At 44.0% G+C, this 25,908-nt stretch overlaps 1 protein-coding gene across 5 annotated transcripts in view; it reads right to left on the reverse strand.

Moving 5' to 3' along the window:
- Positions 1 to 24,558, reverse strand: part of Kdm3a (lysine demethylase 3A) — a 44,376-nt gene extending 19,818 nt beyond the window's left edge. The window contains exons 1-10 of one of the 5 annotated variants that reach the window (XM_047522060.1): positions 24,426 to 24,558; positions 23,617 to 23,815; positions 16,585 to 16,740; positions 15,327 to 15,437; positions 11,961 to 12,078; positions 10,949 to 11,073; positions 10,621 to 10,693; positions 10,431 to 10,519; positions 4,008 to 4,171; positions 1,762 to 2,279 (exon numbers count right to left, since the gene is read on the reverse strand). In XM_047522060.1, the coding sequence (XP_047378016.1) occupies positions 1,762 to 2,279; positions 4,008 to 4,171; positions 10,431 to 10,519; positions 10,621 to 10,693; positions 10,949 to 11,073; positions 11,961 to 12,078; positions 15,327 to 15,437; positions 16,585 to 16,740; positions 23,617 to 23,793 (1,531 nt within the window). In that variant the 5' untranslated portion in view covers positions 23,794 to 23,815; positions 24,426 to 24,558. The other 4 variants (XM_047522059.1, XM_047522061.1, XM_047522058.1 and 1 more) reach the window with 4 other exon arrangements.
- Between the last annotated feature and the right edge of the window lie 1,350 nt (positions 24,559 to 25,908).

Genomic DNA, 25,908 nt, shown 5'->3' on the forward strand with positions numbered 1-25,908 from the left:
GAGCCAGGGAGCAGAGCCTGTTCTGCCAGTCTCCAGGTAGCCGCAGCTTGGAGATCCTGAAGGCTCGCTCCTCAGCTGCAGATGTGGCAGGATGTGTGACGAGGTTTTCCTTTCTTTAAGCTCAGCTAGATGGGGAACAGCCCATGACAGATTACTTGAGACAAAGCTGGACTCCAACTCACTTCTGAACCTGTCCTGCTTACTCAACAGGATCTTTATTGTTTCTTCACATAAATTAAAATGATCTGCTCCAAAAGCTAGTTGTGTGTGAGGGCTGATGACTCAACAGAATAAAGACATAGAACAGATACATGGTTATGAATATTCACTTTATTTTGGAAATTATGTAACTCCTGAGGAACAGAATAATCTTACGCAATTAATTTTATGCAAATAAGCATCTTTATCAACCTAACCCTCAAAAATGAAGAAGCTGGGGCAGAAGAATCCCTACAAAGCTCTTTCTCTTCCTCCGGCTCTGCACTAAAAAAGGCCAAATCACCACACTTTGCCCTCTTGTTTGGCAGGTTTGTTTTTTACTGACCCAAATGAATGGGAGTTTAAGTTTCAAAAACTTAAAAAATGCCACACTGAGTTTCCCAATTCTGATAATTATCAAAACTCTGATAATTCTGGGGCTGAGGATATAGCTCAGTTGGTAGAGGGCTTGCCTTGCAAGCACAATGCCCTGGGTTCAATCCCAGCACCAAAAAAAAAAAATATTGCAATAATTCTGCCTATCATTCCAGGCACCTTTCTAGTGTGAGAGCTCTGCACCTTTACCATGCTGAAGTCACTTAATTCTTCCAATTCTAGCAACAGAGGCTGATGAACACCATTACTGAAATGCACCCCACTCCTACCAGTACCCCCATCCAAAATGCTTAGGGCCAGAAGCGCTGCAGATTTCGGAATTTATTTATTTATTTTTTGGATCTGGAATATTTACATATGTGTAATGAGACGTATTGGAGATGGGACCCAAGTCTAAACACAAAATTCTACGTTTCCTACCTACTGTGTAGACACAGCCTGAAGGTAATAGGATATGCTGCCTCTGTGTGCTTACATTCTGACTGGGAAACCACACACAATCAGGTACGGAATTTTCCACCTGCGGTGTAACACTGGCACTCACCAAGTTTTAGATGTTGGAACATTTCAGATTTGGGACATCTGAACTAGAAATGCCCACCCTGTAGTATGAAACACAATACCATTTTCCCTACAAAAAGACTATTTAGTTTGAACTGGTGGGTGTGCAGGAACTCCCCCTAAGTTAAGAGTCTGGCAGTTCCTTTGACATCTTTAACCAAAACTCCTTTTTCCAGAGTGAGGATGTAATTCTGTATCTGTTCTTAAAAATTCAGATCTGAACTACGTGTGAGGATAAAGTGTTACCTCTTCCACTCCAATGTGGACATGATAGGAAGATCAACAAGAGCTGAAGAGACAGTAATCAGAAGATCACTTTAGGTTTCATTTTTAAAATACTTTCTTGCAATCAAAAATTGGAATAATTACTCACCTAACGGCACCAGTTAAAGTCACAGTGAAGGCTACAACAGAATCCCTGTAGCTTGGAGATGTTAACAGACACCAATACCAGAGCACAGAGTAAAACTGTCAGCATGAATCCATCTGTGCAACACAGGCTCACTTAAACTTTTTCTATAAAGTCACTTTCATATAATCTATCACAGGGAAATGAAACAAACAGCACCTCTACCTTCTAAAAATAAAGATTTTAAAAACACTCACCGTTCTGGATTTTATTGTTGCTTCTTGTACAACAGTTTTCATTGTCTACTTTTCCTGGAGTCTCCTTTAAATTCTGTGTCTGGCAACCTAAAGCTGAAGGTTCAACCATTTTTCCTGCACAACTATTAGGGCTATCACAGTTAACACCTGCTTTCATCTCTGGCTTTTCTGAAAAGACATCAGACGTGGAAGGTGCATGTTCTAGGTGCTTCTGCAGCTCAGGGGTATTGGCAATTCCCGTTTCTGCCTTGGGGGAAGCTTCTGCAGGTAAGCACTCCTTAGGAAGGCCAGGCGGTGGCTGTGGAACAGACTGCAATCTGCTTTCCTGCTCAGTGTCCATCTTGGGTTGGTTACTGCTACCTCTGGGCTCACTCAGAATCTTCAGGTCTCCAGTTCCAACCTGAGCAGACTGTGAGGAGGGAAGCCCTGCTCTGCAGACATCTGGCTTTGTTCTCAGTATTTCAGGTTTTGTGTTTAGACAGGAAGAAAGCTCTTCTGGTAAACTCTGCTTAGGACACCTGAAACAAACAGGGCAGCAGAGCAGCATTAGGGCCTCCTTCAGCTCGTGCCTTCCAAAACCAACTGCATGGGTCCCTGCAGCAACCAGCATGGAAGAAAAAGCTGTTTTGGTAGAGAACTTAGGACAGGTTCCTGTGAACTGGAGTGAAGTCATCAGTCGACAACTGGCAGAACCATCTCCAACCAGACAAGGGCGCTACCTGCATGTTCTCATAAAGCCAACTACCTTTATTTCTTACAGCACAGTGAACTTTAGATTTCCCTCAAAACAAGCTTAAATGTTACATGGAAACAAAAGTTATACCTGGCAGTTTATCTCAGTGGTTTTCAAAGTGTCAAAATTAGTCTGTACAGGGCCAATTATCAAAGTTTTTTTTTTTTTTTTTAATATAAGAGAAACGTGCTGGACTCTCCTTTCTTATATAACAAAGATTATATTTAAATTTGAAAGATAAAACTACTATTTTTATTGCTTGCCAAGACCATTCGATCTCATGGTAGGCAAAGTGTCAAGACAAAAACTTTAAAAAATGTATGTGTTAAATATGTATGTGTATTAGAAATACCAGAAATTCCTTAAAAGGTATTCACACAAGATGAACCAGCAACAGAACAAATCCTGTCCCGCCATGACACAGCCTAGGTGGTTAGGACCCACAGCAAACACCACGGTGAGCTGATGACTAACTTATTCACAGATCACTCTGAACCACCCCATCTTCCTAGAGATATCCTTCATTTCTCCAAGATTCATTCCATAGAGATATCCTTCATTTCTCCAAGATTGATTCCAGAGTTCTTGCCCCTTAAACACGGCTTTCACCGCACTTTATTTTCTCCTGCTCTAACAGATGGTTTCACCCTGAAGGAGAAGTTCTCACTTAAGCATTCTTATCAGTCTTCTCTTTGGGGCGGTACTAGGAACTGAACTCGGGCCTCACGTGTGCTACGCAGTGCTCTCAGCCATCACGTCAGCATTCAGGTTAGAAGCCCTGGCTTGGCCATCAGCAACTCCCTCGTGCTCTGTTCTCAAGATGGCTCCCCCTGCGTCTGAGTGCTGTGGCACTGCCCTCCAAGTAGCCTGTCTTCCTGGCCCAGTGAAGCCTGTCCCCAGTCACCCTCCCAGACCTGCCTCTCCACACCACTGCCTAACAGCCCCCTCGTAAGTCTTGATCAACTGCCTATACAGGCCACCACCCCTCCCAAGGGAGGCCTTCCCTCACTGCACCTGCACCCACTTTAAACCTCCAGTCGCACTTGACGTTTCTCACTCATCTTCTTCCCTGTGAATCAAGGCTTTGTGTGGCAATACCGTGTCTCCTCTACCACATTCTACACTTGATCTCAGCGACAAGGCTGAGAAGTGATTCTGTCACAGTACCGGGGGTCGACTCACGTCCAGGTGACCTCACTGTTCCCTCCCCAACACCCACTGGCCTCAGTCTCCCCCATCCAACCAGCCGGTCTCTCCTCCTTAGACAGACAATTGCTCTACAAATGTCAGCAGCACTCCCACTGGGCCTTGATCCCGAGAGCCCGCTCCTTCCCTTCCACGCTGCTTTCTGTTGCTCTGTGTGCTGTCTACACCTGTCACCGCTGAAGGCATCTGAGCAACCTCTCCTCTCAGAAATGTTTGAAACACTTCCAGGGACAACCCGAGATAAAAACAATACTATGACCCAAATAATTAGTTGTGATTAAGCATCTTCAACAAAAGCACCACTCACCCTTGAGGAATTTTTGCTCCAAGGTTAGGGGGAGAGTTGGCCGTCTGAGGAGTATTTTGATGCCTTGGGTCCTTACTAGGTGGCGTTGCTGCAGTGCAGCCAAGCAAGATCTCCTTAAACACTGTTGTGGGAACAGATTGGACAGGACACATACTGGGAGACGCCTAAAAGATACCAAACCAAAGATATTAAAAGGGAAGTGCCTAGGTGAGGAACAGGAATTGCTAGCAAAATTCAGATTATTTGCTTGTCTTAATAGTAAACGGGCACAATACCATCACCAAATAAAAGACCAGCACAGTAAACAAGTGATAAATCACAAAATTAAGGACTCATACCTAAAGGCTATAAATAAATCAATTCAGCTTTCCAAAAAACTTCAATGTTCCTATAAAAGATCCCAAGCTGATCTTTTCCAGACCTCAATCATTATGCCAGGAAAACATAGTTATGTGGCAACTGTTTGAAAATGCAATGCACGGAAGTGAACTTTTCAGTGACAGTCTCAATGGTGGCAACATCACATGCATTCATTTCAACATGACTTGAGTGCCCACCAGGCACTTACTGCGTAGACTGGCAGGAGACTAGACCTCCTAGAACTCTTATAGGACTACTGGATACAAGATAAGTCTGTGCAATGCAATAAAGGCTGAGGATACGATTCTTGCTCTTAAGTGGTTCATCAAGTCACAAAGGTCATTCCAAGCTGCAAAAAATATTAAGTCATGACAGGCCTATGGACAAAGGTAGGACATCCTTCCCCTTCCCTTTTCACGTGATTTTACCTTCACCAAAATACATACATTGGAAACACTTCTCATCAGTTTCTCATCCACAAAAAGAAACTTCCCACCATGAAAAAAGAAGGAAGCGGTGCATGCAAGACAATTCCCCGTGGCCGCACTATGGGAATCAGCTTCCCCAGGCCCACATGTGCTAAGTCAACCCCTCAGCCACCTCATGCTCCCTACAGTGCCCTGCACATCTCCTCCCACCCAACCCAAAGAGACTTCAGTTTCTTCCAGTCATTAGCTTCTAAAATTTGACTCAGAACTTGAAACCTGACAATTCTAAATATATTTAGATGTCATGTGCACAAGTGTTTTCCTCATTTATTCTGGCAGCCCTGCAAAGACTGTCTAGTATACGTTAAATAGAAAAATCTGAACAATAAGACGGGCATGTGGCACAACCTGTAATCGCAGCTACCTGGCAGGCTGAGGAAGGACAATTCATCACTTGAGCTCAGGAGTTCCACACCAGTTTGAGCAACAGAGCAAGACTATCTCAAAAACAACACAGAAACATCCGAAAAATAAGAACTTAACCACTAACAAAGCTCTGGCAGAGCCTCAAGCTACTTTCAAGTGCTGAGTGAACTTGTTCTATATTCTACTACTTTCAACAACTTTGCTTTGGTTAAACGTGAGCCCAGTGTTCTCTAGAAGGTACGAGTTTGTCTTGGTCTTGCGGGCAGGCGGGTGGAGGAGAGGCTTGGGACACTCAACCATACCTCTCTGGACTGTTTCCTAGTCCTTTAAATGAAGAAATGAGTTGTATATTTCTAAAAAGTCTTTCAACTGCTATTTTGCAATCCTCTGGTAATCACCTATTAAAAGGTCAGCCTCCCAAAGTCTCAACTGCCCAATCTTTACCAGCCCTTATTCCAGGCTCATTTTTATCAAGCACCTATCCTCACAGATACCATCTTATTCTGAATAGGTTTAGAGTTGATGCACTCACACCTGTGCTTAAATTATCTACAGAGAACATAATTAGAAAAATTGGATTGAAAACCTACGCAAATTTTGACTCTCTACAATGTCCACCAAACTGTCAAACAGCTCTCCATCTCTCTCATTTCCCATGCCCAATTAATGAATCAATAAACCTTGCCTCCATTTCCAGAATATTCAATCCATCACTTCTTTCCCTGCCACACTACCAGATCTCTCCCCACCAGACTGCATGTCTTCTAGCTAGCCTGGCTTCCCTCCATCTCTGCTGATCCTCTGCCTCCTATTCAAAGTTTACTCCATCACAGAAGAATCTTTCTCCCGTAGAGTCAGTGATATGGCAGCACCGCACTGCCTGCAGGAACCTGTGTGGCCTGGTCTGGCAGCTCACAGCCACCTCACTTCCCCTCCCTTGCTCACAGTGCTCCTGCTATGCTGGCTTCCCTCTGGTCTTCAAGCACCCTAGCCCTCTCCAGTCTCCATTGCCCTGGTCCCCGCCTGCACAGTCTGCAGTGGCTGGCTAGTTCCTGCATTTGCCCTCAACCTGTTCAACTGTCACCTCCTCAGAATCCCTGACTACTCACTCCAAAGCAGCCCCTCACTGTCTCACACTTCTACATGCTGCACAGTCACTTGTCACTGTCAAAGCACCTCCTAGTTAGTGTCAGTTTCACAAGGATATACACTACTTATGGGCAGAGGCTGTGTCCTGTGTCCACTGTTAATACCGCTTCAAGCCAGATGCTCAAAAAATAAGACTGGCAGAAGGATGTACCAATGAACAAATGCAGTTAGCACCCTGTACTTTTAAACAGGTACAAGTAAGTCTTACGAGTAGCTGAGGCAGTAGTAATGGTCAATAATGGTCATACAGTAAACAGTACGTATTTGTTGGAAAGTGGGAGGCGGGCTAGCAGAAAGGAGAGAAGCAGGAATATGCTATTTCTGTGGTGGTAAACCCCTCACCAAGGACAGGATCTGGGGAGGCATGATGACAACAGCACAGCAGTTAAGAATGCTGAATTCTGGTATTAGACCCTGGTTTGAATTCAGTCTGGACGATTCCTGGCACAGTACTGTGCTTTACCACAGTAGCTTGACAGAGAGTGAAATCAATTTGGGGCTCAACTATCTTAATGCAGAAAACTTCTGTAAAGTCTTCTCGGCTGCATCACTGTGACAGAATCAGCTTAACTTGGGGTGCGTTCCTTGAAGAAGTTTACATACGTCCCCTGCCATTCTCCTAGGTGAAGCTCCACAGGATGGACACCTGCCTCCCAGCCCGACATCCTCCTGTGTGCACCTCTGCACTGCCTAACTCAGAAAGGGTCAAAGTTTCTCCTTACCTGAAGGGTCTCCCTGAAGGTCTTCTATACCAGTCATGGCAATAGTCCCCCTGCCAGCAGACGGAGATAATATAATTGAGTGTACGGCAGTATTCTCAGAAGGACACTGCTGGCTCACTCCTCAGCAGACTCTTTCCCAATTAACCAGGCAACATCAAAACTCCGAGGAATTGTCCGCGAGGCAGAGAAGACCTTCAAGGAGCCAGCTGTGGCTGGCACACAGATCTATCTCACCCACAAGTACTCATTAGGGCAGTCCAGGATCTTGTCTACCTAATCCCAAAATCCTGCCTTCCCAAGACAACCCTGCAAGTCAAGCCTGCGCCGCCTCAGCAACCTGGGAAGCGCAAGCAGGGGCGGGGCTGGCGGTCCTCATCTGCCACTCACCCTGCACGAGCTCCCCCGCTTCACCTCTTCAGTCCCCCTGGAATCCAAGCCAGACAGGGTTTCCAAAACCCGCCTGATCGTTAAGAATCGCCCAGGATGAAAAAGAAAACTGATATGGAAATATATTCAAGGAGGCAATAGAAGAATACGGTTTTAGTTAAAAACAACAACAAAAAAGGGGTCTCAGCAATATCCGATAAAGGAAGGACAAGCAAGGAAGTGTCCCAAACAAGGAGTCTCTGTCACAGGACAGGGTCCTCCTCTGTGGCATTTTCTAGATTGACTAAAAATTCTAACATAGCTTTAAAAATCAAAGTCAGACTTCTAAGACTTCTAATACTCTAGGTAAACACCTGTGACCTCCAGTTTCCATTAGGACAGATGCCTTGTTTAGTGCTGAAGAGCTGAAACAGGCTTTTTAAGATGGGAGTTCTGTTTCTCATTTTAGAAGCAGAGGGTAAGAAACTGATCCCCAGGCCAGGGTTTAAGGTCCTGCTTTTAATAGCTCTGTTGTGCCCAATACGTTCACTTGTTCCTCCTGGGCAGCGTGGACAGTACCATTCCCCGTCCACCAGAGCGTGAGCTGGGCAGGGGATCACATCACATCTGTACACACCACCACATTTCTCAAGCAACTCCTTGAAGGTCACAAACTTACTCAACCCCCTTTTCCATCGCTGAAAACCCTGATTCTTGGAAGAAATGACCCCACCCCCAGGAGGCCCCTAACCTCAGTTCCCCCTCTCAAACAAGGTCTGCCATTCCTACTCTGTGTCCCCCAGCACTACTGCAACCCCCCCTCTTCCACTGTCCCTCAACTGTTCACACCGACAGCCACTGCACCAGGCGGAACCTGCCTACTCCCACTGGCCTCTGCAAACTGGCCTTTACTGGTCTCTACACTAGATGGCTAACAACTTCCCAATGTCACACCTAACAGGCTGTAACTCTACCCAGCTTCCCGCCATGTGGATTACCTGGCGAAGCCCTCTGAGCTCAACTCTAACATGCTCGCTCACTCCCTGGTTTGGCCCTCCTCAAGAGTCCTAAGCCACTTTACTTCCCCACAGCCCTCCTGCTACTTCCTTATAGAACAGGAAGCGCCTTTCTTCACTGGGAGAGCACATGTACCCCAAATGACTGACCAGGTCACCTGCACTTTCTAAGCCACAGCTGTGTCCTACGAAGCAGGTGTTTCAATTGTTCTACCCACTGTTAAGAAACCCCCACTTCCTCAGTCCTCATGCCTAGTCTTCCACCAAGTCAGGCCAACGCTGCCTCCTGAGTAGCTCACTTCATGCTCCTCTATGGTGGACAATCCCACTGTCTTCGCCTGTGCCCTTGTTTCCACCCAACCTCCTTCCTTCAGCCATCATCTGTAAAGCTCAGTCCATCACCTGAAACCTAAAACCCGAGCACCCTAAATCACTCTCCAAACCTAACTGCAAGACAGCACTCAACCTCGGGCCTGCTGAGTGGCTCTCCTTCACCTTCCTTCTGCTCCAGCCACATGCCCTCTGACCAAGGCTTCTGCCTACGCTACTCTGAGGCACCTGAGCAGTCCTGCTTAGGGCACTCCCTCCAAGCTTGTGGGACCACTGGAATTCCTCTTTTTCTAGACTATGGGTTCTTTAAGGCAGGAACTCCAGATACACTTTAGTCTCCAGAACTGAGTATCTAGCCATGTAAGTGTTCAACCATGTAACTTAAGGCAAAAATAAAAGATAATAACACTAATTTCCATAATGACCTCTTCAATCCTGAACAACCTGAACATCCACCTCAGAAAGAAGACAGAGGTTTTGGACACCTTGGTTTACAAAGCTTTTGGTGAAGTATCAAAGCTTCCTCTAGACAGGCAGATCAGGAAAGCCCCTTGGCCATCCAGCCACACAGACTCACATGTGCCATGGAGCACAGTGCTTGCTCTGGTCCAGTCAACTCTGCAGTCCAGTCTTTCTGGGTCCAGAACCTCAATTCCCTGACAGACCCTGGTCTACTCTCCATGCTACTGCTCCTTGCCTTGCTCCCCCAGACCTCCAGGTTCTTTTTCAAATGCTGTGGACACTCTTCACAATACCATCCTGGTCAGTTCTGAAAATCTAAACTGCAGCCTGGAGCAGAGCATCACGAAGGTATCATGTTTTTGTTTTTGTTTTTGTTTTGTGGTGCTGGGGATGGAACCCAGGGTCCTGCACATGCTAGACAAGCACTCTTCTACTGAGCTACAACCCAACCCATACAGGTATTAATTTTAATAATCATACTAAAGGAAACTACCCATGCAACACAAATGCATTTGTATCCCTAAGTTTGGAAAGTCATTTGTACTGTAACAGGTCCTAATGACTGAACTCAACTAAAAGAAACAATTTCTTGGTCCAAATAGCAACTATTTCAGAACAGAATTAAATTGGCACCTGAATCCACAAGGCACTCATGGAAGCCTACACTTTTCCTGGTAGAAATTATAATGGCAAATCAACTACTTCCTTTGAAAAACCAGTACATTTGCATATCCAATCATAAAAGACCAAAGAAACTTCCTTATTATCAAGAGGTCAAGGGTCCTATTTCAACATCTAATCTACTCAGAATTTTAAGGTTCTTTCTTTCCCTCTTCTCCTGCCAGGTATTCTTCCAATGTAACACATAAAACTCAATTTACCTTCAAAAACACCTCCATGTGGTGAAACTGTCACATCTGTTGAGAACTTCCAGCAAATACCAAAAAAAAATGAAACTTATTTTTAACACAAAAAATAGTAAACTAGAAATTTATATTATCTCCATCTGCTTGAGTGTAGAAATCATGGCCAAGATCTGGAACTTGTACAAAAGAGTGGACAAGACAGCACAGAAAACAGAAAAGACAGCTATCTAACTACTACAGAGATAGGTCATGCAATAATAGAGCTAAAGAAGGCTTTGTACAAATGACAAAAGATTACCTCAGAGCAAGATTTTGCTTGTTTGGAAACCAAGCTTCCATTATTATCAGAAGACTTTCGTTTTACAGCTCCAACTCTTGTAGAATTACCTAAAATATGTAAAAACAGGTGAGTTGATTTCTTGTATTGTCAGGAGAAAAGAGAAAAAGGGGGAAGGAGAAGAAATATTTTAGTTAGCAGTATATCTTACCACATGTCACAAAGTTATCATGTACAACTTCAACATGAATCAGAGATGGATCGACAATTTTCAACGCTGGAATCTTAAAAATAAAAACAACAAAGATACTAAAAGATTTTTAAATGCTTGGGAACATACTGAAAATTGGCTCCATTAAAATAATAAAAGGGTATCTTAGAAATAATTTCTTTTTAAAATGACTGTCATAATTTCTCTCTCTTATTCTACCTAACATTTTATAAAATAAAGAAGGGTTTAGCTCCTGGAAGATTACAGATCTTCTGTGTAGTTATCTGGCCCTGGAACTCATCTTTCATGTCAGTATCATGGTCTTTACCTCCTCACAGTTGACTTGAAGAGTTTTGGATGCTGGGTTTCCATTCACAACAGTTGCTGAAAACCACTGAGTAGATGGGTCCAAACTATAAATTTTTACTTCTGAACCAACTAAGTTCTTATCACCTTAAAAAAAAAAAAAAAAAAAGAAAGAAAAGAAAAAAAAATCTTAGAGCAGTCTGCACTATCTTCCAATGACACCATTACCCAAGATGCTCTTCTTCAAACTTTTAATTTCTATAAACATAAAGAAGATAAAATAATTGCTACAAACTTAAGACAGATTTCAGCAAAGCTAGGAGAAAAGGTAAACTTTTAATGCTCCATTTTCCCACAGATTTAAATTAGAATAATGTATTTATTTTAATACATTCCATCAGATCAAGAAGTATCAGACAATTCATCAGAAACTCACTTTTCTGTGTAATTCTAGAGGAATCAAATTCAGGAACCCCAAAAGAACTGTGAGTTTGATTCAGAAAAAATTTTTTTTTCTTTATGATTGGGAAACTGATTGAGAAACTCAATACCAGTAAACGGGAAGGTAAGGATTACTAAGGAATAAATGCCTCAATTTATAAAACTAAAATCCCAGAGCTAGGATTGTGGCTCAGTGGCAGAGCGCTTGCCTGACATGTGTGAGGTACTACATTCAATTCTCTGCACCACATATAAATAAATAAAATAAAGGTTCACTGACAACTAAAAAAAATTTAAAAATAAATAAAATTTCAAACACACCAAATTCCATGTCAAAATACAGCTGAGTTTTTTAAATATTCATATTACTTTTATAATTTCACATAATTTCTAAACTTTACTAATTAAATTCTTCAATCATGCTGCATGAGAAAGCAAAGGAAAATTTTTGATTTTTCAATTTTAAAATTACTTAAAATTTTTTTAAAAATAAAAAATTTTAATATGACAGAATGAGTGAAGAGGTAAATCCTAGCTTCTTACAAGCAAATCACTTGTCAACTTATGAACTATCACCAAGAGCATCCACATACCTTTTAAAAGATGGCTTTCATCTAAATGTTTCACAATCAAAGCCTGAAATTCTTTACTGATGCTCTGATTATCAGTAAGGGAAAGCCGAAGATTATTTACATCCTGTAAAATCAAAGACTGTTATACTTTAAGGAAACAAAAAGGGACTGTTAATAAATTCCAGTGAATATTTCAATTGGTCGTTCAGACCAGTTAAGGCAATGTCAACTAGCCATTTGATGGCATCAAACCATTACAACTCCAGTGAACTGAATAGGTCAAGAAGCTGGAAACCATCAAACAATCACAGGCATAAGGCCAACTGAAAGGAAGTCACCCACGCCAGGAGCATGAGAAGTGCCGAGTGGCTCAACATGATTTTAAGCATGACATAACTTTGGTTATGGGAAAATAATAAGCAAATGAACAAGCTGGTTGATCCCACTTAAAAACAAGTCCATATCCCACATACTGGGGATGGGAAATCCCAGGCCCAATACAAGAGACAAAAGACACATGAGAGACAGATGTACACTGTCACTTCACTGAAACTGCTGTTTTAACATCTCAATTCACACACACAAATTCACTTAACCTAACTAGTATCCCAAACGCATTCTTCTTTACAAAAGGTAAGGAAGCTGGGGGGCGGAGGGGGGGGGGGACGCGGGGGGGGCGGTGACAAACAAAATCTGAATGAATAGCCAATGGCTTTGGAGTGAGCCAGCTCTGAAACACTCTGTTCTTGGCAGCAGCCCCACCCTGGCACTTTTCCAGTCTTCTGGTTTTGTGTGCACACCCAGTTATGATAAATGTATACAGACTGTCAATAGGAATAACCTGCCAAACCAAAGCTCTAGCAGAGCAAAGAAAAACAGTGCTAAACACAGCAGCCCTCACAGTTTAAGGCCTTCACACTTTTCTGCCACTGTGAAATGCATACGCAGTAGCAAGAAACAGTCCACCCATTTCTCCCACTGGGAGTGACAGCTACCTCCGAAAGGCGGCCATGCTAGAAAATGCACTTCCTTAGCCAAGTGACATTACATGAACCAGGGATCCATAAAAGCCCAAAGCTAAGTACTGGAATGGGTCGTACACTGGTTTGTGTCTTTTCTCCTCATGCATTTATTACTACTACAATTTCAAAAAATTTAACTGTGTTTTCCAATTTCTATCATAAGTTGAAGCAACCTACTGATGAAGAGAGCCACACAGGGTTCTCTGGAAAGGCAGAGTGATTCCAGTCTACCTAGGACAGTTTTAGGACCCATCTAAAGCGCTAAATAGTTCATCAAGACACCCTGTCTTTTTTCTTACCCATAAATAACTAAGTCGAATCCATCTAAATGCACACTTTAAGTTTCAATACCAATTTCTAGCATATGCCAAATTATGTTCAGGTGATCTCCATTATTTAAAGCAAGCATCCTATGAAATTCATACAGCAGAAGCCATATCTACACAATAGTGTTCTGAAGAACTAAAGTATCACTAGCAATGCCCCGAGTAAAGGCCAAAAATGCACAATGAAGTTTCCCTCAATGAACTGTATGTTAGTATTACATTAAGAACAACATTCACACTGAGAGTTTAAGGTGTAACTCACTGTGAACAAACACTAATCTAGATTTTTCTTTTTTAATCTCAGGAAACAAAACCAGTACTTGTACCTAACTGAAAAACTAGGACACATGAAAGAACGTAAATTAAGAAAACAATGCTAGCAAGCAAAAACTATTCTATCACCCAGCAAGGCAAAATATCCAAACACCCATCTATGTCACAGGTCCTATAAACACATCATTCTTCTTAAGGCGGGAAAACCATCAAAAGATGCCTAGTGACATACAAAGGTAGCTTGCATGTGAAAGCATCCTCCTTTGCTCCATTTACTTCAACATTATGAACAAAGCCGCCCATGTTATGGGCCTTGTTTCCACCCACTTCCAGGATATGGAAGTAAAAGTGAAAACAAGTGGTAAGAAAGCCAGTGTTTTGGCTTTTCGATACAGGTCCAGCAATTCGACCCCAAGCTGCCTTTTAGCAAATAAATAGGTTTAATAATTGTATGTACTACAGAAACAAGTCAGGTCTGAAGTCACAAAACAGACTGCATAAAGTGGACTGAGGATCTTCATAAATGATGTGTAACAGACAGAGGTCATTACAAAACAACAGTATTCTCAAGGTAGTGATCTCCTCCCTTCAGCATTTTCATAACAAATATTAACAAAAGCAACCAGAAGCCCAAATGTTGTTAAGGACAAGGGTGAAAGTTTTCCAAACTAATTGGAAAGAACATATGTATATGCAACCAGTTATCAGGATTCACAGTAGTTACACTTTATCAGGTTACCAAAAGCAGAATTAGTAAATACTGAGCCATTGTCTTAAAAGAAACACAGGGGCTGGGGCGATAGCTCAGTTGGTAGAGTGCTTGCCTTGTAAGCACAAGGTCCTGAGTTCGATCCCCAGCACCCAAAAAAAAAAAAAAAAAAAAAAAGAGAAACACAGGCATCTTATGAGCCTCTGGTCACATTTTCATCAACTGCTCAATATATAATCTTTCTTGATATGTGTTTCTGTTGAAAGATGCCTTATTTAATACATATTGCAGTTTCATTGGCCTCGAATTCATGTCCAAAAGCACTGTAACTGATGGCTGAGCAAAGCTTATCTAACACATGTGTTTCCTTAAGACCCATCACGGCTTTCTTGAGCTTATCAACACCAAACAGCACCTAAGCACTACATTTGGGGCATTTTACACAGAAAAACCACAAAAGGAAAAAAAAAAAAAAAAAAAAAAAAAAGCACAAAACTGGGGCACTAAGGTTGTAAAAAGGACATTTGTTTATAGCAGGACAGCTGAAAAAAGGTGGCAAAAGAACATCGCCTTAATTGACCTCAGTGGGAACCTGCATCGGGCAACTCAAATGGTTCTGAGCATGTCTGCCAATGACTGCAAGCCACCACAAGTACTGTACTGACTTGGGGGTCATGAAATATTTCAGCAGGTAGGTAAATTCACAAACAGAATCCATGAATAACCAGGATCAGTTGCATATATCGGTTGCCTGTGTGTATGCATGCACACACACCCAACTGCAAACAACAGTCAACTTCAATTATTTTCTTATCACCTAGGTGTTTCCTTACACACCATCAACTGTAGTACCCTGTCCTTTCAGTCCAAATGGACAGCACAAACCTATAGGCTAAAATTGAAGGACTTAATCCAACAACTAACTCTTGATGGGATGGGTTCTTTTCTTTAATAGGCATCTAAATATGGGCAAGCAACACCAATATCTTACTTCTCTTGTTAAAAGAGAAAACTTGAATTTCTGTTTTTAAGGTTTAATACCATCCCTATGATTTACCTGTATAGGCTTCAAAAGGTCTTTGGAAAGAAATACGCTTTGCTGATCTCCTAGGAAGCGAACAGAAGTTATGGATCCCAAACCAGCTTTGTCCAATAAAGGTTTGTACACCTGAAAGAAAAAAAAAAAAAAAAAAAAGTCAGCATCATTCTAAAAACAGAACTGGTAATTTTCAGATACACAGAAAGTGACAAGGCTGTTAACCTTTTGTTTACTGCAAGGACAATAATGATGTAGCTACAAAATCACATAATTTTCATCAAACCCAGTAATTTAAAACAGATAAGCATTTGGGAGTCATTAACATTTGGGTTCCCTGATCCTTGGTTTCCCAAAAATTTCAGTAAAAGAAGTGTATGCATATCTTTCTGGGGAGACAAGGTTATGTTTTCAGAAAATTCTTAACAGCTGAACACAAAAATACAAAGAGCAAAGTACAACTTGAACTGCAACCCGTTGCCATTCACACATCTCCAGCAGCTCTTCTCACTGATGAGCAAAACCTTAGCTCTGCCACCTTTTGAGGCCCTCCATGATCTGGTCAACTTTCAAGCAGCATTTTGGTCTTTCCAATTACCATATCTGACTCCCTCATAAGCTCCAGCTCCCCATAAAACCCCAGACCCAGATGTCCTCTCCAGATACAGGGATCACTCTTTTCCTCTAACTGCACAGTATTTACAACATAGATACAAGCACAGCCTTCTTATAGTATTTTTAGAGCCAAAAATAATTCTGAGCAGGAGAGAACCTTAGGGACCTGAGACCAAGACTGGAAACTCTTACAGGGGACTGCTGCCATAAAGAACTGCCCACAAGGTCCCAGTGTTGCCTCATCTTGCCAATTTTTCAAGAGACACTGGAAATCTAGATTTTTAGATGTACTCTCCATGTTTTTAAAAGCAGGCAGCTCACTCAATTTTCCTAAAACACTAACTCTGTTTGGACCAAACCATACAGACCTGTAAGTTTGTATGACCACCAGTTTCTGACCTCTGACCTCAATATTCCCCACATCACTTCTGCTCCCATTTCCCCCATTTTTCAAGTGAAGAAAATAAGGCCCTAAAAGCCCAGGGGCAGGCCTAGCGCTGCAGAGTTCCTAGCAGGACTGGCAGAAGATCCTGGGTGTGACCCTCCACATTGTCACACATATGGACTACTGCTTCCCAGAGGGCCAAATACAGGCATTTCATTTATGTTTTCCTTGTTTCACCCCAAATGAATGAAATGTTCTCTTTTCATCAGTTTTACTCACTATTGCAGGCCACTGAACAGTTCGTTCAGAAATTTCAGGTGACTTTCGTTCAGCCAAAACCAAGTTATGCTCTACCAAAAATGCTTTCCTTTGAAGGCTGTAGACTTCTATCCATCTTCTCTTCCTCCAAGACTCCCCATCAAACTCCACACATACCTGGATGAAATTGGAAAAGCAGATTCAAGTCACAAAATAAACATTATGCACACAGGAACTAGCTTAATCAGGTCCTCACTGTTCTGAGGCTCCCACCTTGCTAGTCCCCTTCTTTTCCTTCATAGCCACAACAGAACAATCACACATGTTCCGAACCTGATCCCCAAACTACTCTGGGATGCAGAAGTCCAGGTCTTTGGGGATCAGTTTCTGGGTAGCTCAGAAACCAAAGAACCCCCTTAGAAGGGATTTACATGTTAATGAGATGTGTGAGCCTGGGAATAGAAGATACAAATCTGAAACCCAAAAGAACAACTTTCCCATCACATTGTAATTCAATTCTCCATTGACACTGCAATGGGCTTAAGACAACCCCATCACCACAATCCACCAGCTGCTGGTGGATTCCTCTGGTACAGACAGACTTACTTCACAAAAAACCCTAACACATGGCAATACTTCAATATCCCTATCAACAGAGAAAGCTGAGAAATTTACTTCAAGGCTGGGAGTCTAAAACTACTTTGTCATTTACTAGATATAGAAATAATTAATAAGTGACCCCAGAACTACCTTTTTTTTCCTCCAATTCCCAGAGCTAGCGTTAAACTGAGAGAGCCTCATTCATGCAAGAGAAGCACTCTATCACCAAACTGCCCCCCATGTAACTGCTTATATCAAAGTCAAACAACCTTTTTTTTTTTTTTTTTTTTTTGGTACTGGGATTGAACCCAGGGCCTTGTGCTTGCAAGGCAAGCACTCTACCAACTGAGCTATCTCCCCAGCCCCTAAAACAACCTTTGAAATATTGTTTTCCAAGTGACCGTGATGGTTTCTGCTTCAGACATGCAAATATGTTTTAAGCATAAAGCTACAATCCTTACAACTTCCATAGCTTTATTAAGAAATTTTAAAAAATCAGACCAAAAGTTGGTCTCTGGCAATTTCAGGTGTAGGAATTGTTCACAAAACCTGAAAGGTCATATAATGTACCCAAAACACCCAAATTTCTTTCTTTGGTACTGGGGATTGAACCCAGGCACTTTACCACCAAGCCACATCCCCAGCCCCCAACCCTTTTTATTCTGAGACAGGTTCTTGCTAAGTTGCTGAAGTTGGCTTTGAACTTGAGATCCTCCTGACTCAGCTCCTGAACTGCTGGGATTACAGGCATGTGCCACTGTACCTGGTCAAAACACCCAAATTCCATTAGCCATTATGAATATGCTGCCCATTAATTTATTCTAGACCTTCTTCAACATTTATGTATTTTGACAGATTTCAATAAACTCCCTTAATATTCAATGTGAAAAATCACTATTTTTATTTAAAAGTCTTTGTCTTAAGAAACCTCTTATTTTGTTTCAAGGACTGTTAATAAATACATCAGCTATAAAATCTGCTCATGATTTCATAGATGTCTTTACTAACTGCACTGTGAGAACCCAACTCAAGTATCCTTTCCTCAAAGCAGCCTCCCCTTACCAAAAAGCCTTTCCCTCACCAGAGACTCCCCTGGCTAACTGTCCTCAAAGCTCTACGTATTGCCATCCTAGCACTAACCCACAGTTGGCATTATTTATCTGTGGCTAGTCAACTGACATGAATTCAAACAGGTCAGTTTGTGTCTGCTTTCGCTTACTATCTTGTCACTGGTATACAGTCCCTATCATTACTCACTTATGAGCATAAACAAATGAGTGAACTTCTCTCTGAATTGGGCTCCTACATTGTTTCTCTTATTCACCTGAGAAGCAGTAAATTTCAACTGATACATTGCTAACTCCAATCCTGAACATTTTCCAGTCTACAGAGTATTTTTAAAATAAATAAATAAATAAAATTTAAGACCCACCCTACCCTTCTACCAACAATAAATACACATTCTTAACTTACCAGGCAATTTGGCTAGGAAACTGCATAACTTCTTGTATGGAAGGCTTTTTGTAATAAGCACCTTACAATTTTCAAGTCAGAATAAATGTAAACAGAGAACAGCTATGTCCAAAGTCTTTATCCCTGGGAATATCAATTCTGCCACTGCAACCAACCAAATGCTTCTTACTAAGGTGTACAGAGACTACTCATTCTCCTGTTTCCTTGCCAGAGGATCCAGGTACCCTGACATCTCCCACAGAGACTAGTCTTTCAACTCCAACGTGGCTTTCCATGCCAGTTTCCCCACCTTTCAGATATGTGGTATAAGAGGAATAAGCACACAAATTTCAGAATCAGAGAGATCTTGGCCTGAATCCCTATATGTTGAAGCTTTCTTGGATGTTACTTGCATAAAATAAAATATATAGGATTAGAAAGGAAACCAACTTACCTGCATCGCAGGTTGAGAATTCTTACTTAGAAGTCTAAGATCTCTTAATCTTATTTTATTAGCTTCAAAAAGAAAGCAGTAACATCTTCTCACTGAATTGTTATGTAGATGGGGGAGGGGTTGGTACTGGGGATTGAACTCAGGAGTGTCTACCACTGAGCTATGTCCCCAAGCCGTTTTATTTTTTGAGACAGGGTCTTGCTAAGTTGTCCAGGTTGGCCTTGAATTTGCAGGCCTCCCAAACCACTAAGAACACAGGCATGAGACACCATGTCAGCATAAGACATACATTACAACAATGTATGTAAAGTGCCTGGTTAGGCAACTAGGTAGTTGTAAGACTTCCATGGTAATCTAAATCTGACACCATATCACTTAAGTTATGAGTGAAGGACACAGGGTCTTCAACATGATCACGTAATATCTATTCAGCATTGAAAAAAATATGAAGGATTAAGACCTTAAGTGGTTGGGCTGGGGTTGGGGTTCAGTGGTAGAGCACTCACCTAGCATGTGCGAGGCACTGGGTTCGATCCTCAGCACCACATAAAAATAAAGGAATTGTGTCCAGCTACAACTAAAATATAAATATATATATAAAAAAGATCTTGTTTTCCCAGATACAAGCAACATTACAATTCTTATCAGACTACTATTTAAAAAAGATAAACTTAAGACAACCCAAACGAAAACCCAAGATATCTCAATTTTTAAGTACTTTGAAAAAAAGAGTTTAGCTCCTATGAGGTCCTGGGTTCCACTCCCAGCACAGGAAAACAAAAACTTGTCTTCCACTGGTCCCTAAAGTCTGAGGGTTCAATATCGAAGGACACCTCCCACAAAGCTCCTTTGCAGATACTTTGGGGAGGGGGGGAGACATTCCTATTCAGAGAGAACTAGGATGACTTGATCAAGTTTATGTAGGCTGACAAATGAAACAAGCTTCCACTGTTTTCTTCTTCCCATGCTCCCTAGGCTCACAAAGATGTTACCTACGCTGACACTAAAGACAAAAAATAAAAAGTCAATTAGTTATGAAAGCCCACCTTTAATTTCTGAATTTGCTATTCTCTTAACAGGGCCTTTTGTAAATGTGTAACTAATTAGACTATCAAATATCTTGACCAAATGTTAGATATTTCAAATGAATTACTTCAAAGCTAATTTTTCCCAAAAAAGAAAATCTTATGATACATGAATTAATGTTATAGCTAATCTCAAACTTCCTAATCTCAGCATAAACTCATCTAACCTGAGTATGATTATGAAAACCATTGGAACTGCCAAGGAGAATGTTTCCAAATGTGACAGAAGTACACAGAACAGCATGGTTTGTAGTTAAGTGTTTACTTACATATTGACTCTGCCTAGTTCTACAATGCAGAATACCACTATTTCACTGTTTCATAAATAAGAAATTAATTCATTATGCTTCTGTTACATCTTCTTACACCAAAATAAAATGTTTTCCTAACAGAGTCTAGTACTCAGTTATAAGGGGTAAACAGTCTCTGTTACATTGCACTAGGAGTTTCTCATCTCACACAGCCTGGCTGGCAGCAGAATCTACCAATATTCAAGTTCCAACTATATGCAAGGATGAAAGGTTAGGCATTGGTCAGGCCACTCAATTGCTGATAACAGCAGGAAAAGTGACACAAAGATGACAAAAAGACTACTTACCTGTCGAAGATAACCCAAAGAGCTAAGGGGCAGAAGACTCCAGGAAAAAGTAGGGTTAAAGAAAGATAAAGACCTAGACAGGCAAGCTGGGGAAGGAGGGCATTCCCTGCAGGCCTAATGCAAAAGAAGCCAGTTCACACTCAAGTAGAAGGATAAAAGATGAAGGAAATCCTGGGAACCACATTTAATTAAGATCTCTGTTATTCTAGATGTGGAAAAGGTCACTGCTCCAGCAGTTATTTCTGATCTGTTATTTCTAAACTATTTCCTAATAGTAGAGGAAATTATTTTGACTTCTTCACTTATTCATGCAGATATCGCTTATGTACACAGTACATGCTACTTAGTGTTCAAGGTACAAAGGATACAGAGGCTAGCAAAAGTAAGTGCTCAAAGCACATTCTCCCTGAATATCAAAGCTCAATGTTTCAAGTCTAGAGACAAACTTGGACAAGTTATATAATTTCTTTAAACTTCAATGCCCCACCTCGCCCCCACACAAAAATCTTACCAAACAGGCTACTGGTAAGGATTATTGCTTGCCACATAATAACCATTATTACCTACTGTTACTATGTCTTCCACTTCCCTGCAATCAACTACTAGATATACTGCCTTTTTGTCACCTATGTAAGTTTGCTACAAAGTCTACCAGAAGGTGAAACAAAATTAATAAGCCCTGGCTTTTATATCATTCATAACTAAGCCTGCCAGTTTAGACAAACTTGTATTTGTACTAATACTAGAATAGTCTCACAGTACCTAAGTTTGTTTATTCGTCATCTCCGCCGCGACCCCACCACTCAAAAAGCTCAATGGCCCTAAGCCCAGATGTAAGCATGGTCTTAGTTACTGGATTCCTGACTGTACTATTTGGTTCCAATGTTTTAAAATTCATTTTTGTTAACAACATGGTCCTTACACTTAAGCCAATTATTTCATTAGCTACTAAGGAATGCAGTGACAATGATTAAAATAAAGAAATAATATAGATTTGCACCTTACAAATGGCTGAGCTGCAAAATCTGCAGATAAGGCAAAAATCCAACATAACCAAAACTGTTCTTGAATTGAATCCCCAGTAGTCTCCACTTCAGGCCCCTTAGTACAGTGGAGAAGACACACAGCCAAACTTGGATTCAAATCCTTCCTCCCTTACTTAGTTGCTAGTAACACATGTCTGGACAAGAGTCCTTTTCCTCAAACTACTTCCTCATCCTGGGTATCACCCACTCCTGAAAGGTTGGGGATAGCAGAGATATAGAGATAAGATGAATGTATATTAAGGACCTCCTAGATTGTCTGCCTACAACAAGTACTCGATCACTGTCATGGAAGGAAAGGCAAGGGAACATCTAGTCTCTTGTCATCTGCTAAAGAACTAAAGACTACAGTTTAAAAATTGTTTCTAGTCAATTAAAACAAACGTACCACAGAAAATTTTACCAAGGTGAAATAAACCACAACCATCTTTGAAATCTCTCTCAGACATAAAGCTCATTTTATGTAGAAAGGTTATTCGCCTAAAATAAATAACTGGCCATCCCTGTACTATACACTATCTCAATAAACATGAAAACCTTATTTGGTACAAGTGTGAGCAGAACATAGGAGAAAAACCAAACCTCACAGTGTACGGATGGAGATTTTTATGGTACAGCTCTTAACCCCACAGCCTGATAGTGAGGAAGGCAGCCCTGGAGTAAAACTTCCTGGGTCAGAATGCAGACTATGCCAGTTCCCAGGGTAAGACAATCTTTGCAAGACACGGTCAAGTGGGGGCACAGCAGTACCCACCCTCAAAGCAATGTGGCAAGAGGTCAGCATGATGCTTGGCATGTGCTTAAGTGCTCAGCGCTCACTCCTCTGCCTCAACCTGAAGACCAAGCACCAAGTAGAAGTTTTAAAACACATAAGCACACATATCCTTTTCCCACAACCCTCTGTAGACTCATACTGGATGAGAATGGGCTGTCAACCTTGAGTACACAAATGAACAGTGTTTCAGGGATCAACATATATCTAACTCCCAATGTTAAAACTTGCTAGCTTTATTTCCTGGGCAGTTTCAAGAAAAAGCAGGGATGACCAAGTGAAGATCCTGAAACACACACATCACTCAGGGTGGAACTACCTTCCGTTCTGACAAGCGTCCTTCAACTTATCACCACTTTGGAGTCTTTGTTAGGGATCTTTTTTCAGCAATTTTTGCACAAAGGAGTCTTTGTTGGTACAATGGCTTCCTCACTGGTTGTTCCCAGACAATCTTTTCACAGCAACACTTCTACGAGTCAGTACAAGTAGAATTCACTCCTCTTTCAAAGGATTTAACTGGAAAAGGTTCTGAGTGTCATCCCGATTTAAGAAATCACTGGCTGCACTTGCTCCCATTTCTCTCCCGGCCCCCAAACACCCAAGTGCAGTATTTCGAAGCCATTCCTCCACTACACCATATATGGGCCAGCTCCACCCCATCCCTCCATATATGGTCACATCCCACACCCACCCACAGACTCATCACATACAACCAGGAACCCGTTTCTGCTCTGACCCACCATATACGGACAAATACCCACCCTAATGGGCCAAACAGAACGAGACTCCTCCCTCTACACTCGCACTTCATTTTTAACTAGTGGTAAAGTTAAAAAAAAAAAAGAAGCAAGTTAGGAAATACAGAGGACCAACCCCCAGCCCAAGGCTGGAGGCACCTCCGCGCGCCGGCCCTCGCCCGGACTGCGCCCCCACGTCACCCGCTCGGCCGGCTGACAACGGCGCGCCCGCTCCAGCCCCGCGCTCCGCACGCCAACTTTCGGCCGCCGAGGGGGCTGCGCGTTCCCACGGCAACCGCGGGGGCGGCTCACCTTCAGGTCCTTCCTGGAAACGTCGGGGTGGGACACGGCGCGCACCGTGCCCGCCAGCCAGGGCCACTCGGCCACGCGCTGCACGTCCCAGCCGCCGTCGGCGCCGTCGGCCGCGCACAGGCTGAGGAACCGCTTGCCCACCAGCACCGGCCAGCTCTCCCCGAGCGTGAGCACCATGTCTCCGCCGGCGGGCGCCCTCCTGCAGACGGAAGCGAGCGCGTGGGGCGGCGGCCGCGCCCCGCCAACTTTCGCTTTCCCGAGCCCGGCGCGCACACCGCGGGGGCGGCCACAGGAGCTCCGCGCGCCCGCCCGAGCCCCGGGAAGCGCAGGCCCGGCGCGGAGGCCCGTCCCGGCGTCCGCCCGCCCGCGCCCCACGCCCGGCCTGCGCGACGCGCGGCCCGCGGGCTCGCCCCCGAGTCCTCGCCTCTCCCGCGGCCGCGGCCGCGGCGCGCTCACCCGCCTCCCGCCGCCCTGAGTCACCGGCGGCCGGCCGTCCCCAGCCGCCCTGCCGACTCCAGCTCCGACTTGGTTCAAGAGCTCTCACAAGACACGCACGGCCCCCGGGCCCGCCCCCCGGAGCCGCTTCCGCCGCTCATTGGCTGAGCCTCGGGCGCCGGGCGGGGCTCGCGGGGAAGCGGCCCGTCGCCACTGGCCGGCCGGGCGGAGGCGGGGCCGTGGAAAACAACAATCCCTCGGCGGCTCCTCCCCGTCCCCTCCCCCTCCGCCTGCCGGGCGACCCCCACTAGGGGAGGAACGCGCGCCGACAAGATCCCTCCGCCGCGCCCCATTCTTTCCGTTTGTTGCCTCACGTTACGCGAAAGAGTCCCGCGAGATCGGTTTTCAACTTCGGGTCCCCAGCAGAAACTGCCCTGGCGCACAGATGAGGCTGAATGGGGAGACCGGGGGCTCCGAGCGCCTATTGGATTGTTGTGCAAGTGCGTAGGCAGTCGACCGAAGATGGGCCTCCACTTGGCGGAAGAATCTCACAGGAAAGGGCGAGGGCGTCCGCCGGCGGGGGGGCGGGGTAGGGACGTGCGGTTTCAGGCGTACTCAGCCGGGGGAGGAGCTGCGCACCGCCTCCTGCGCAGGCGCCTCGCGGAGCGGGCGCGGGCGCTGGGGCTGCTGGGTGAAATAGCCGCGGGAGGCGCAGGCGCACGTGGTGCCGATCGAGATCGTCTGGTCCGCCATTTTGAAGGCTGAGTGGAGAAAGGCGTGGAGGCTTCGGGCTGCGACGCCCGCCGTCTGTGGAGCGCCAGAGGCCGCGCGTCTGGCGTGGAGTGGGGCCTTCCAGCGACGGGCGGGGCGGGGAGGCCGGCAGACGGGACCCGAGAGAGCAGAGGGAGGCCGTGGCCAGGCGGAGGACAAAGGCGGCGCGCGACGCCTGGGCGGCCTCGCGGTGGCCACGCGGAGACGGGGCGGACCAGGCGGCTGGCCACGGAGACGAGGCGGACCAGGCGGCCGGCCATGGAGACGAGGCGGACCAGGCGGCCGGCCACACGGAGACTGGGCAGACGGGGAAGGGAAGGCACGGCCCCAGGCGGCTGGCCACGGAGACGAGGCGGACCCGGAAAGGGAAGGCGCATCGCCGGCTCTGCCAGGGACCCTGGAGGCTGCTCTCCGGCCGCGCTGAGATGGGAGTCAGCCACGTTAGGGGCCGCGGCCAGGTGATGCCCAGGGTTCCCTTGGATGTGGTTCTGGACACGCGAGCTGCGCGTTGAAAGCGGATGAGGAAGCCGAGTGTTGAAGTGGGTCTAGGGTTTGCAGCCGGGAGGACGGAGAAGACCGGTTCAGCCCAGAGGCAGAAGTGGGAACAAGAAAGGCAAGAGAACCCGGAAGAAAATCCACTAAAACAAAATGAGATTAGAACTTGAAATCCGAACAGTTTGTACAATAAATATAAAGGGACTAATTTTACTCAAGTTTAAAAAGGCATTTTGTATTAAGATCAAAATCCAGCTATAAATGAACCACAAGAAAACTCTTACAACAGAAGCAGCTTGAAAATATTAGGCTGATACTTTTAAAACCGAAAAGGTGATTAAACCAAAGCAATATAGCACCATTAATAGTCATACATCACTTAATGAGGGGGGAGCGTTCTGAGCAATATATAATTGATTTTATCATTACGCTATCATAGAGTGTAGGTACAAAAGCTAAGGTGACTATAATGTCCCAGTGATAAAAATCTTGTAGGTCCACCACTGTATAAATGGGCTACCATTCACTGAAATGCTGTTGTACAGCAAAAGCATCAAAAGAGGATGTATTGATAAAGGATGGGATCCATGG

Source organism: Sciurus carolinensis, chromosome 13, assembly GCF_902686445.1.
Source record: "Sciurus carolinensis chromosome 13, mSciCar1.2, whole genome shotgun sequence".
NCBI classification, from domain to species: domain Eukaryota; kingdom Metazoa; phylum Chordata; class Mammalia; order Rodentia; family Sciuridae; genus Sciurus; species Sciurus carolinensis.